At 32.5% G+C, this 15,607-nt stretch overlaps 1 protein-coding gene across 1 annotated transcript in view; it reads left to right on the top strand.

Moving 5' to 3' along the window:
• LOC128998798 (zinc finger FYVE domain-containing protein 26) overlaps positions 1-15,607 on the top strand; it is a 199,775-nt gene that overhangs the window by 78,145 nt on the left and 106,023 nt on the right. Inside the window, exon 11 of the mRNA XM_054425158.1 lies at positions 14,000-14,113. Within this exon, the coding sequence (XP_054281133.1) occupies positions 14,000-14,113 (114 nt within the window). The remainder of the gene's footprint in view (positions 1-13,999; positions 14,114-15,607) is intronic.

Genomic DNA, 15,607 nt, shown 5'->3' with positions numbered 1-15,607 from the left:
GAAATACATGAGCATTAGCAACCTTGAATGAACAATAGCTTGAGCTTGATAAGCTTATCCCTCCCAGACATGAAAGACACTATTGAATTTTGTACAAATAAATAAACCCTTTAAAGTCACCAAACTTATGTATTTATTAATATAACTTATCCTGGCTCCGACAGGACCAAATGTTCGGACCAATGCCCGTGTTTGACTTTAACTGACTTTATTTTAAACATACACTTAAGTGGACTGTATTATCTGACTTGCTTTGGTGACTTATTTGAGGCTAGACATGAAGAACAATACATACATTTGAAACAATTGGTTTATTAAGGCTCTCACTCTTCACAGTTAACATGGATTGTAGTTTACTTTTACCTAGAAATTAAGTGTACCTTTTATCTTACAGTCATATTTAACTTTATTTAAATTTATTAGTTTAAATCTGGCCAGATGCATTAATTTCCCCAATACTTAAAAGTGGTTAAATGGACTTGGAGGAAGGAAGGGAAGTGGCCACATAATGTCTGTTGAAGTTACTGATGCTAATGTTCACTTATGATGTTGGAGTGATCTTACCCACTTTCGAAGATCTTTACATCTTTATAGGAAGTTATTAAAGAAAATAATTACTTGAAGCACTACATATTTACATTTACTTTAAACCAATACTTAGAAACTTTAACACTGCACCAAACAAAACCCTAGACATGTTGCTTGTCTGAAAACTTTTTCAGAAGAGAGAAAGTAGATAAGATCACCCACTCCACCAAGTTCAGGCTTTGCCCACCAGAGTTCAGCACCAATCAAACACAAACACTGCATTACTTAGTTCACTCACTTTCCACCAGATTAAGGAGATTGGAGGGAAATAAGGATGGCCCAAACAATGACAATAATTGTTATATTCAAGTACTTCCAAGAACTGTTGAGTTTTGTCACTTTTATTTCTATACGACTTTCCCCAATTCTATTTTATCATAAAAATAATAGTTTTATGATGACTGTAAATTTTATCTCTAACTCAGTCAGTATTTTTTTAATATTCAATTTGCCGCTGACCAGTGCCTACTGCCATAAAACTTTTTATGGCTTCATATTAAAGTTATAACTAATCTATAATCTTATTTTATAGCTAAGATATTTGTTATGGATGTTTTATCTTTCTATTGATGAAACCACAAGCGTAGTAGTAGTTGTTGTTTGCATAATTTTTTTCCATTATGCAAGCCTACTCGGTCTTAAAATATGCCATTGCATGTTCTGTATCTTGTCTTATATTGTTGGATGTGGCTGTTAAGGTTTAAATGTTTTTTGTTTCCTATATTTTTTTATTGTGTTGAAGGTACTTTAGGCTATCTAGATCATATGAACTAGAATTATGATAGTAATTTTGCTACCCTCATTGTAACCTACTCAATTTATATAGGCCATCCTAAATAATTAGGTCTAGGCCTGGGTCTTTTGACTCTTTGGAAGAGCTTTAAAATACTAAGAAAATTTGATTGAGTCTGAGATAATGAACTAATGATTGATATGTGTGGATGTTAACTTTGTAAATGAAAAGACAATAATATTACTCTGTGGTAATCCAAATTTTTGTTTAAAAAAACCTTTGCAAGAGATGTATTTATCTTATAATTAGTTTTCCTACAGTCACCCGACAAAGTTGGCTTCCTTGTACTGTTTATAGTATAGAAAGCTGCTAATTGCTGCATATTTATACTTTGCCGTACGGTTTATACTTTGCCGCACATCAGGATTCCAACGAAATAACACAAAACAGCGTGGTTCTATTATGCATGTAATCCGTGTTTTCCTACAGTCACCCGACAAAGTTGGCTTCCTTGTACTGTTTATAGTATAGAAAGCTGCTAATTGCTGCATATTTATACTTTGCCGTACGGTTAATACTTTGTCGTACGGTTTATACTTTGCCGCACATCAGGATTCCAACGAAATAACACAAAACAGCGTGGTTCTATTATGCACGTAATCCGTGTACGCTTGGAAATAGGTTGGCAACACTTAAAGATAATAATACTATGAGCAGCTGATTGACTATTATAACTACGATTTAATCTGTCATTTTGTGTTTATAGTTTTGGTATTTTTTGAACTTTCTGGACTTTTCTTTTAACCCTCCGAGTGTTATGTGTCGTAAAAGCGACTCATAACACATCCGCTGTAGTGTGATGTGTCGCTTTTGCGACTCACAAACACTGATTTACGGCGACGGCTCTGAGACTGACTGAATCGGATTGAACTGGATCGAGTTAGGCATCGTTTTTTTTTTGCAGATTCAGAGCTTTCTCCTGATGTCTGTTTCTATACGCTTTTCATTTTAGTTCCGAAAATATTGTAGCAGACAGCTGACGTGCGTATTTGCAAACAGCTTGGTTAACCTCGCACCGATGACTGATGTGTTTTATTACGTTTATCATTGTTTTAGTGTCAAAAATCAAAAGTAGTGATATTCGTGGTGCATTATAAAAAGATTTAAGTGATTTTGAAGGGCTGGTTGATGATCCTGAAGAAGTAGGTAGTGATATTGATGTAAATTATCAGCCAGATTCCTAGCTATGGTTAGGCTATGCATTCTTAGCTAAACCCCAGATAGCAGAGAAAGCTTTCAGTTAGTTCATAATAAACTTTCAGAGGCAACCCAAGATGGTTGCAGCAACTATGCATTGCAAACATTTTCATTTGTAACACGTTTGCTGCAAGTTTAAAAGTAACCCCATCTCAGACTTTCTGAAAAGTTTCGCCGTGTGTTTGAAGCAAGGTTGCAAGGAATACTTGCGAACCACTTGCAGGGAATGATTGCAGATGACTTGCAAAGATACCGAGCTACAAACATACAATGAATGTTCTTATCAAGCTACCAAAGAATGCTTGTTAAACACTTGCAGGGAATGAATGCAGATTACTTTGCAAAGAAATCTTGCTGCAATGATGCACTGCATGTTTTTCTCGAGCTAGCAAAGAATGCTTGTAAAACACTGGCAAGTAATCTTTGTACATGACTTGCAAAGAGTACTTGTTGCAATTATGCTCTGGGTTTATTTCTCATATTAGAAAATAATGTTTGTCAAATATTTACAGGGAATCCTTCTGCTTCACATTTGAATTTCAATGACATGTACGAAGATGACTTGCAAAGATAATTTACTGTAAATATGCACTGAATGTTGAATATAAATATGAAAAGAATGTTTGTTTAATAATTACAGGAAATCTTTGTAGCTGATTTTCTAACTGCTACCAATGTGAACTAAATCTCATTGTTGAATTTAGCAAAGAATTCTTCTTGTGAATGTATCAAATATCTTCAACCTTAGCTAAATTTAATCATCATAATTATCTCTATAAATGTAATAGCAAAAATTTAGTTTTCAAAAGTCATTGACTAGTATCTTATTAATTATTTTATTATTAGGCTATATTAAAAGAAAACATACATTTTACATAAGCCAAAATTTGTTTAAGACAGCAGAAAATATTAAAATAAGCATTCCTTTATCATAAATAGTTTATTTAAGAATTCAAAAGCTATAATTTCTTCTAAAAATAGTCTTAACAAGATAGCATGTAGAATACAATTATAAAACAGATAAAATTAATTAACGGAGGTTGGACTAAGAGTGTATTTACTGAAGTTTAACAGGAGCTGTTTACTCTTAAAATACAATACAAGTTTGTATAAATATGGGTACTAAAATCGTTGGTTATTATTTGTAGTAACCATTTTAGTAGAGTGTTTTTACTTGGTAGGCCACTATTTATAATGGCAGTCAAAGAACTAAAAACTACACATTACATTAAAAAGATTGTGTATGGAAAAACATAAAATGTAATTTTGTAAACAAAAATGTACGGGTTTATTTAGGTTTTTTCACAATACAGAGAAAATTTAACTGTGCTGAAGTTACAATTTCAAATTTGGTGTGATTTTCATAATACTGCAAATATGCATGAGTAAAATTTATCTTAAAAAGTATGTAAAAATATGTCAAAGATCGTGCATACTGACTGATGGATAACCAAAGATTATATGACCGTTATTCATACTAACATTTTCGTTTATTTTTGTAAGATCGAAAAGTTAGATTCCGAAATTTCTGCTTATTCTCATAGTTCAAGTTGTACAATCAAAAATGTTTCTGAAAAAAACTTTGAATATGTTGGACAGGCAATAAATTCACAGATTTTTTTTTTAAATAAATATATTTTGGGGAACTTCAATAGAGAATAAATTATAAAAATCAACCTAAAAAATATCAATTACTAAGGTGTTTGTCCAGCCAAGGGTGCTCACAAGGGTAGTGTTTATCCTCCAGTGCTAGCTTTGATTCCCTGAAACGGCAATACAAAAACTATAATAAAATAATGTTCAAAAGTTATAACTTTTCTGGCTCAAAAATACGTTGTATTTTATCAAAACTGCCAACAAAAATCTTATTACGTGAAAAAGAAAGTCATGAGAATTTAACATAGGACCTTATGAGGTGCCATGTTGGAAACATATTAACAAAAAAAAACCTTAACATAGGCATAAGTTATATAATGTAATGTATGTCTATCTGCAGTCACGTTTTTGGGTACTTTCCTTCTAAAGGGAACATTCATGGTTATCGATGATTACTTTACGATTTATCGATATTTTGGGCTTCCTTTACTATCCATATTCCTTCGCTTCTGTTTGATTTATTCAAACGCATTTAAACTACGAATTGAGAACTGCCTATTTGGATTAAGAAATGAAACTATATTTCAAACTAACCCAAAATACTAACTAAACAAATTTGCTGTAGACTAAGTTTAAGTTACCATTTAAAAATTCCATTTGATAAGATAAAAGGCATGTGGGAAATGGAATAGGTTACCTATCAAACGGAATTTTGAAATTTTACAGCAAGTTTTGTTAAGTTAGGTTAGTTTAGAAATTAGAACAGTTTTATTCCAATATTTTTTTTATGTTTGTTGATACTGAACAATATTTTTTATCGTAGTTGTCCGCTGATATGTTTCAATTTGTCAATATCCATATATTATGGAATGAAAAAAATCAATATATCGAAAATAAATCATCGATTATAATGTACGTTCCCTTGAACAGTAGAGGACCAATTCTTTGTTTATAAACTACAGATATTTCACTAAATAGTTTATAAATGGAAAAACATTTTAAATACCACTTTTTTAAACGAATGAAGAAGTTAAAAATAATTTATAAATATGTGGAGAGAATAAATACTTGTAAGATTTAAAACTAAAAATGCTGGACGCATGCAATATCTAATTTACAATTATCTTAAACTACAAATAAATAACTATTGAACTTTTATTATCTACTGTATGCACCCGTGTTTTTTTGTTTTAAATCTTACAAGTACCGGTACTTATTCTCTCCACATATTTATAAATATTTGCTACTTTTTAGTTCGTTTGAAAACGTGGCATTTTAAAAAGTTTTTTTTTTATTCAGGTCTATAAATTATTTTCTACTTTTTAGTTTTTAATGTAAATATATTGAATCTATTTTATAAGGCCAATACATAACCAACCCCTTTCAACTCTAATTCGATGTTTTTGCTATTCTCATAGTCATAAAATTTAGAATCTTCCGGGAGCAGAACCTTTACCTCTCAACCTCTACTCTTTAAACAAACTGTCAAATTAATCTATTTACAGGTTACTTAAATTGATATATTTACATTCTTCCAAAATGTAAACATTACAAATTTGGTGGCCCATGTGGCGTAGTCCAAGGGAAATATGAAAATAAAATCATTGAATATGATGCCAAAGATTACACATGCTACGCAAAACCATCGATCTCTAATAATAGAGATCGATGCGCAAAACACACCCTTATCATTGCATTGTCATCCATTTGTGAGCTATGTTTCAAGTTTCAACTCTCTAGCTCATCAGGAACAGGAAGATTGTTTAAAATTGATTGCAAAATTTGTACCGTACAAGAAAACGAGCTAGTAAACATTTTAAAACTGCTGCATAGAGAAAGACAATGGGTCAAGTTTAGAACAAAATCAATTAGTTGAATACAAATCTCTATACTGTATAAAATGATTCCACATATGCATCATATTCACGCCAAATTTTGAGGGTTGGGTTCCATCTCAAGGATCAGTTTATTTATGTTTTATTGGTCCATTCAAGGCATAAAAATGAGTAGGGCCTAGCTTAATTTATATTGCAATCTTTAAATGAATATCTCTTTAGTAGACAGTTATAATAATCTAATTAGGGCAATAAAAATAAAAGGGAATCTGTACAATTATTTTTCGTCATACTGCAGCAAAACACCTGTTTTTAACGCATGCGTTGCGGGTCTAAAGTAGCATTTTTACTCCCTATCGGTTTTAGCCCCCAATGGAGTAAATATCAGCGGTTGTTGTCAACTCAGATGTGAATTTCTATTGTAAACTATTGCATCTGCATGTATCGAAAGTGTGTATCGATTTTTTTTTACCGATTGCAGTTACAGTAATTGTTGCATTTTTGTAAATAGTTCAACATATCGATAATATGATGTACAACACAATCGTAATAGCAATAGGCAAGACGATTGAAACATCTGTTGGTTTCAATTAGCTAATTAAACTGAAAACAAGCTAGAATTAGTTTTGAGAGGTTATCTTAAAATGAAAACTATTTCAGTTTTGTAACAGTTTGCTCAAACATTGGTGCAATATGACAAAAAATATACAGTTTATCACGCGGGGGAAAATGTGTCATTTTAACCCTCGCTATTCGATCGTAAAATTTGAGCTCGGGTCGAAAGCTAGAGGAGGTCACTTACCCCCATAAATTGTTGTGGCTCTGATCCCCCGTGGCTGCGCTCGGGAAGCCAGGGGTTGTGGTTAGTGGTCACTCGTGACACGTCAGCTCCGATCGACAAAGTTCGGCCTCCTTCAGAGTTGACGCATTGGATGGACAAAGGCAGTGGACTTGAAGAGGGTTGGTTTGGTTGACTGACAGGCGTCCCTATAGCAGCTTTCTCCGTGTCGACGAGTCCGATTTCAGATCAAAAACTTGTCACTGTATTCACACTTAACACTTATCCGCTGTATGCGCGATCCAATGCCGAAAGATCCAATTTACCTGAATGCACTGTATTGTAGACGCACCATGAAAATATATTTATGTAATTTAACTTGAGTTATATTGATGAAGCTTTAATGTCAGTAATAATGCACACTAAGAAAATACTCCTTATTGAAAAGACTATGCTGTTAATAACGCTGATGTTTCAGTGAAAATGAAATTAATGTTTCAAAGAATAATATACACAACTTGAATAAAAAAACTGTGTAACACGAAAAACGGCCGAGTGATGCACAACAGAGACGTTTGGACGTTGGTGCAAGACTGACCTCTAGTCCTCTACAGTCTACACTACACACACACACACTAGCCTAGACACTATTCACCCCCGCCCATGTCAGTCTCAGGGGTGGAGTGGAGATCACTTTTCATCAAAGTTGATCAGTTATAGTTGATCAAGTTCCGACCAAATTCTTCAATTTTGATCAATCCTGAACAACTAGTTATTTCGTCAACTAAGTCAACATTTGATCAAGAAATTATTCTTGTTCTAATATGCTGACCAAACTTTATCAAATTTGGTCTACTTTTAACCAAAATGATCAAGTTTAGACAAATCTTGATCAAACATGTTCAAATGTCGTTAATGAGTGGAAGCATCGATTGTAGGTTTTTGGCACCGATGATTAAAAAAATGTAAGTTTCCCAGTCCTGTACAACACTGATTCACAGTCTTTTCCCGGTTATCAAAACTCATGTACAGTCCAACCTCAGTATAACGAATCTGAAGGGACCGAACTGAAAATTCGTTATATCAAGGATTTCGTTAAAACGAGGTTCGTTATATATAGGTTAGGTTTGCAGGAATTTCGCTAAGTCAAGGTTCAGAACCAGCGTCGGTCAATATAGGTCGGGATTTTACCTCATTAAAATACAGTACAATTAAAGTAGTATAGGCTACAATACTTTACAGTACAGTGTTTACATTGTACAGTAGAACCTTAAGTATCCGGCATAATAAAGGGGAGGGATCTTGAATATTGCGCAATCATGACAATGGCATTGACCTTGGTACAGTTAAAAACTGTAAGTTTAAAATCACAGCTTGTTCTAACCCTCCTAAAACCTAGCCAAACACTGTATTGCGTAGTCATAAACCATGTAAAGAACAAAACAAAACAGTAGAAAGTTTTGTAAGCTACACTGCTCGCGATAGGCCGGTAGGCTACTTACAGTACAGTACTGATTTATCACAACAGAGGAATGTCAATAATAATCATTTACTATAGCATTGGTGTTGCTAGTTGAAACAAATCGTATTGAAAACAATAAATTATTAATAAGTCATTATAAAAGTTTATAATCATAGCCAACTTAAGGATAATAAAAAAACTTGTAAAAGGAATGTTAAAATAACGATGTTGCTATTCTTTCTCTTTGGTTTTGTTTTTATATTCTTTCTTAGGTTTCTCTTTATCCAAAAATTGTACAATTCACCATAGTTATCCCATATCACCCAATCACAGCTTACTAAACATTACGTCGTCATCAGTCCTCGGTGAATGAAATCAGTTCTCAGTTGCAAGTTGCAACATAGGGCGCGCAGCGACAGCAGACAAAGATGTAAAACGGAGCAGACGAATGTTAGCGCAAGCAATGACGTGACCTTTCCATTTCATTTGATAAAGAAACAGATTTTCCCAAAACAATAATTGGGTGGGGGATTTGTTATATCGAGCGAAAGACGTAGGCAATTCGTTATGCAGAGGTTAAATTCGCAATGTAGAGGTTCTGACAATGATAAATTCGTTATATTGAGGTGTCTTATTTTAGCCGAAATCACAAAAAATTCGTTAAATCAAGGTCGTTGTTATGATTTGTTCGTTATGTAGAGGTAAAATATACATTGTGTCTTATGGAGAGTTCTAGGGGATTAAAAAACATTCGTTATATCAAGGAATTCGTTATATCGAGGTTCGTTATATCAAGGTTAGACTGTACAACTTGATACACACAGAATCTCCGGTTCCCGACCTGGATGATGGCTAGATATTTAATTTAATTTACAGCTACTTATTATTGTACTGCGATCAATCAAATCCGTTATGTAAGCCACGCGGTTATCAATCCCACTTGGTTTTGGATATGAATACAAACGTGATCGGAAATGGTTACACAGTACCACTGTAATGTAATCGTAAACAAAATTTTTAATGTAAACATATCAGTGACAGCTAGAAACAAGTATCTTGATCCAAACAGCTGTTTGTAGTTTTATAGATGACGTATTCTTTTAACAGATGATTATCGCGAATGGGATTTTCCCATTTTTGACCCTAAAAAGATAAAATTTAGCAACTTCTTTCCGAACCATTTTGTAGAACTTAAAAAAATAAATAGTATATTGAAGTATAATTGTTGTATGCCTAATGGTTACGGAGAAAATTCAAAAAAGTGTAAATTTAAAATTCCCAAGTTATTCTTATGGAGAAAATTAAAACTGTTGTAGTTATACTTGTTTATGGCATATATGTTGTTAAAATTAGGCAAATTTATTTAAATAATCCTATACTATTGACGTTTGGTAAAAACACATTTTTGACTTCCCTGTAGCAGCAAACCTAAGCACTCGTTAAATCTAATGTTATTTAAATTGGGAATAAATATGTCTTATTTATGGAAACGTTTTAGTAAAAATGTAATGAAACAAATTGAAATTAGCTTAGTCTTCAGGTTTGCTGCAGCGGGGGTATCTTTATTCAATATATAACATACATAAATAAAGTCAAAATCTCTATAACCCATGGACAATAATACATAAATCCACGCAAATGTCTATTATGAAAAGTAAATGGAAATTCAACTCAAATATTTCTTTTTATCTACAAATTTGTGTAATGAATAAAAATTATTTTTTATTAAGAAATATTTTAAAAGTTTTTTGATTCTTTTGAAATTTTGTGTTAAGAAATAGTTCACAACAAAGATTATCGCCAATGCCTCTCCATCAAGTTGACTGTAGTTCATTTCACTCAGATTCAAAGAACGAGACGCGTATAATATCGAACTTTCTACTCCTTCGATTTCATGACTTAGTACAGGAGCAACACCTGTAGGACTAGCAGTTGAATGCGGTTTAGGATGAGGTTTAGGTTAGGGTCAAATGGAATTATCACTCTGTTAATGCAGAGTTCTGATTTGAGTTTTATAAATGCAGATTCACAAGTAGCTGTCCACATCCATGGTTCTGATTTCTTCAGTAGACATCTGAGTGGAAATGTCATTGTAGAAAAATCTGGTACAAATCTTGAGTACCAAACCCAAAAATCTTTTGAGTTCTTTGACGTTGTGTGGACGTTGCATATCTTGAATAGCTTGAACTTTGGATGGAGACTTGCTGATTTTGTTATGTTGAACAACATGACCAAGGTATTCCACTTTTTCAGCCATAAAAGTGTGTTTATTTCTGTTAACATGCAAGTTGTAGTCAGACAGTCGTTGAAGACATGCTTGTAGGTTTTGAAGGCACTCACCGAATGTACGATGATATCGTCAAAATAGGATTGTTTTCTTTAGTCCCATGAGGATTTGAGATATGATCCGATTGAATTCGGCTGGAGCAGTTTTTATTCCAAAACTGAGTCTGTGGATCCTGTATGTACCTCTGTGTGTCGAAATAGTCTTCATCAACTTGCAGGTAAATATGACTGTTATTCATTTTGAAATAACGCCTGGAATACTTTGCAATTGCTCGAATTCGAGCAACAGGTGCACTAGTATAATATAATATAAGGTTAGGATTTAAACAAACATTTTCAATCAGCTGTTAGTACAGGTAAAATAGGGTTTTATAAACAACAACATTTGTACATTCATGAAATTTCACCTGTGAGTTGCTAATAATATGTGAAATGAAGATCCGATGAGTCCCCAAAATTTTGGGCGTCCTAAGGCCCTTTTTGGGGCCCTTTTTGTTCTGAAGGGCCCTTGTTCCTGAATAATTTTGTTTTTACGTTTAAGGTCGAGTGAGGTGTGGTTTTCAATGGTTTTAGTTATTTTAAATCGATTGGGACTAGTTTTGAGTGTATTAAACCACTCCATGTAGGGTGTTTCGAAATATTATTAGTTTTTACGATATTTCAACATTTATTCATAAAGTGATAAAATTAGTTACCTCCATGCTCTATATAAAAGGGGATTATTGAAAATAACTGTAATTCTTTACTATATAAGAGGGAAGGATCAAAAGGAGTAAGAGAAAATATTAAATACCCCCGTCACTGCAAACCTGCAGACTAAGCGAATTTTCATTTGCCCGATTTTCAATTAAATCTAAAATAGCATTGAGTTTAATGAATACTTAGGTTTGCTGCTACAAGGAGGCTAATAAAGTGTGTTTATAGTAAAATATTAATAGCCTAGTATAAAACAAATAAATTTTACAAGTTTTATTAAGACATATCTATATAAACAAACAAGCAAAATCATTTTACACTATTCTACATAAGAATAGCATGGGAATTTTAAATTTACAATTTTAGTATTTTTATCCGTAACTAATAACCATACAAAAACACGTTAATATACTAAATTATTTGTTTTTAAGCTATTTAAAATGTTCTAGAGAAAAATTGGGAAACTTTGTGTTTTGAGGGTAAAGTAAATAAGAAAACCCAATTTTTACCCTATAAACCTCGTTCCCATTGTTCAGGATAAAAATGCTTGTACAGACAATGCTGCTCTGATGTCTTAGTGCTGTCCTGGTCGTCATAACCACGAAAGATAACCGTACTTGTATTGATTGAAAATAAGTTTGAGGAACTTAAGATACAAGTTGCAAACGTCAGTATGTATGAAAGGTATTTTTGAACCACATCGTTCGTGCTTTAAGATTGGTGTTGCCTGTTCTGCAATATGCAAGGTTTGTTAAGGGGAATCCTGCTTGAACACCAACTTGGACAAAATCAGTAAAGATGGACAAGTTGCTAATAATAATAAAAATGTTAACGAGTCGTCTGAGAATAATTATTGTGATGATGAAATTGTAAAGAGAGATACTACGGAAATTGTAGAAAAATAGCTTTAGTTTAAGTACTTCATTTTAATATGTAATGTAAGGTTTTATACAAATACAATTGTTTTAATTTTTAATAAATGTAAAAAAAATAACTTAAATAACTACCTAAGAAAAATAAAAATACATATCAATTTGAAATTGGTTTTAATAGATTTGCATAAAAAACACGTTGAAAGATTATTCACACCACCTTAAAAGTTGAAATTTTTGCTTAGTAACCTATGTTATTATGTTATAGTGTAAAACTTAATCCATCCCCTTTTAGCGAGCATCCCATATAGAAGATAAGCTATTACCGAAGGTTATACCACATATACCACATAGACATTATGGTAAAACATAGACCCGAAACCGATTTACGTTTTAATTTCGATGCCCCCAGAAGCCTAAAGCACCATAATCAAAATATTATATATGTGTTTATATACATATATATATAATATAATATATCCATGTTATATACGTGTCCGTAAATAAGATAACTCGAGTAATTTTGGTTCAATTTTAACGAAACCGGCATAATCGGTCCATGGAACAGGGTGGTAAAAATTTGTAATCTTTGACCCTCAAAAGACAAAGTTTCCCAATTTGTCTCTAGAGCATTTTAAAGAGCTTGAAGAAAATAAATAATTTAGTATATTAACGTGTTTTTTAAGTGTATTAGTTACGAATAAAATTAAAAAATTGTAAATTTAAAATTCCATATTATTCTTAAGGAGAATAGTGTAAAATGATTTTGCTTGTTTGTTTATAGATATGTCTTAATAAAACTTGTCAAATTTATTTGTTTTATACTAGGCTATTAATATTTTACTATAAACACACTTTATTAGCCTCCTTGTAGCAGCAAACCTAAGTATTCATTAAACTCAATGCTATTTTAGATTTAATTGAAAATCGGGCAAATGAAAATTCGCTTAGTCTGCAGGTTTGCTGTGACGGGGGTATTTAATATTTTCTCTTTCTCCTTGTGATCCTTCCCTCTTATATAGTAAAGAATTACAGTTATTTTCAATAATCCCTTTTTATATAGAGCATGGAGGTAACTAATTTTATCACTTTATAAATAAATGTAAACTTTATGAATATTGTAAAAAGTAATAATATTTCGAAACACCCTGTATGGAGTGGTTTAATACACTTAAAACTAGTCCCAATCGATTTAAAATAACTAAAACCATTGAAAACCACACCTCACTCGACCTTAAACGTAAAAACAAAATTATTCGGAAACAAGGGCCCTTCGGAACAAAAAGGGCCCCAAAAAGGGCCTTAGGATGCCCAAAATTTTGGGGACTCATCGAATCTTCATTTATCATATTATTAGTAACTCACAGGTGAAATTTCATGAATGTATACATTTTGTTGTTTATATGGAGTGTTTTTGTATTATTTTACCTGTACTATGTTTTAATTCAAACAAACTGTCATAAAGCAATGTTTAAATGAAAGTATAGGCTATTATAAACGAGTGATTTTCACCATCGAATGTAAAATAAGTTAATGTTTTTTGGATTGTCAGTTTAAAATTTCCATTATAATAAATTGAAATTCCACTAATAGAAGCCAAAATTAGTAAATAAAACGAGAGTTTCCTTTATATTGCTTTTACAATGGAAATAAAATATACTGAGCCATGGCTCTGTCCCGAGGTACTGATTAATTGTAGCTACCAAACGTTGTTTATTAGTCTTGGTTAAACCTTTCAAAAATACAATGTAAGACAACATATTCACACTTTTAATTGCAACACCCTACTCCTTTGCTTAACTTTAATCACTTATCTTGTCATAACCTAAATCTTTTAGCATTTATTTGGTATATATTGTTATATAAACTAGTTGACATCATCTGTATGTTTAACAGGTGACTGAGTGTATGTGTTGCCAAGTGAGTGTGTTCTCCATGTTCAACAGACGGCACCACTGTCGTAGATGTGGTAGAGTCGTGTGTGGTATCTGCTCTCCCCACCGCTTCAAGGTAAGTCACTCCTAGACACTGAACTAGCATTAACCATTTACTAAATTTAGTAGTAATTTTATTTCTCGAATCGATTGATTTGAAAACTGACATCTAAGATGATTATGGTATCCTAAGTGTAATGTGTAAGTTTTACATTGAAATTGTTGGCAGCTTATTTCTTAACCCTTAAGCGCGCGTGCTTGTTTCTTTTAAGCTGGAGCGCGCGCAAAGGTCTAGTGGACCCCCAAATAAATATGGGTATAAAAAAGTTGTTGATATTTAGCTCTTTAAACTTAAGACGTAATATCTATATTCATTTTCTCATATTGCTACGTAAATTTTATGATCCTACCATATCCTTTAATTAGTTTGAAAATAACTAGTTGTTTCCAGTTAATAATATTTAACTATATTTCAATATCATAAAGTCTCAAATCAGCTCCAGGGACGTCGTGGAAAACCATGTGAAGATTAGAAATGTCATCGCCATTTTCTTGTAGCTCTTCTTCAACTTCCCTTATTTAGTTAAATGAATGTAAATAAGGGTTATTACAATCATATAGTGTCTGGTTAAGTAATTTTAACACTTCAATTCTTAGTTCTCTGTTAGCAGAATGATTCATCCTAAACTTATTGGCTTCTGCAGTGTCCATTATATTGGCCAAACGCTGGTATACTACCAGAATCTGCATCTAAAGCACTCATTCGATGGTAAACTGCACCATATATTCTGAAGCAGTAAGCACCTTGCCCAGGTAGAAGAGACATGTTTGCTCTAAAGGAGGCGAAGTACATAGCACTGTTGTAACTTCTTATATTGTCTATGTAATGTTAGTTAGGACTTACAATCAAGTACTATAAATTAGGATAACAATGTGGTGTTACAGTACACTTCCATTATGGCAAGACAGGGATGTTTTATTATTTTCACAAATAAACAGTTTGGCATTGCAGTAAGCACACTCCTCGGTAAGATTTCCCAAGTCAAAATAGTCTGCCGTGAGAGCATCTGTCCGTGCAATATTAAAATAATCACGCTGTCACATGAGATTTCTTTGAATGTCAAAAACCGGCACAAGGACATTTGTTGCGTAATCTTCTTCTAACAACATTTAAACGATTTCTCCCCATGCGATTTATGTTGTAAATATGTCGCCTATCCGCAAACACTGTATTGTTTCTTCTGTGTGGCATGTTATGACAGCTTAATCAAAATTAAAAATTAAAAACACAACACATAAAAATATCTATGAAAACGTTAAACATACCATATCTGAACAAATAAAATCACATAAAATAAAATACAATCACATAATAAAAAAACATTTTTAATCCCTAACACTCTGAATGAAACTGCTCAAATAAACTATCCCATTTCATCAGTCATCGTTGTATTTGAAAGTAAACTGATAAATAAAAAGAAAAAGTAAATATTAAAATGACATAAAAGAAAGCGGTTATTTTTATGAAGACAGATGTTTTTTAAAGAAATGAATCATATGTTTGATAAAC

This window comes from Macrosteles quadrilineatus, unplaced genomic scaffold (genome assembly GCF_028750875.1).
Source record: "Macrosteles quadrilineatus isolate MER2022 unplaced genomic scaffold, UCM_ALF_1.0 Scaffold_1__1_contigs__length_201487025, whole genome shotgun sequence".
Lineage (NCBI taxonomy): Eukaryota > Metazoa > Arthropoda > Insecta > Hemiptera > Cicadellidae > Macrosteles > Macrosteles quadrilineatus.
The sequence above is the reverse complement of the archived record's forward strand: the minus strand, read 5'-3'. Positions and strand labels throughout refer to the sequence as shown.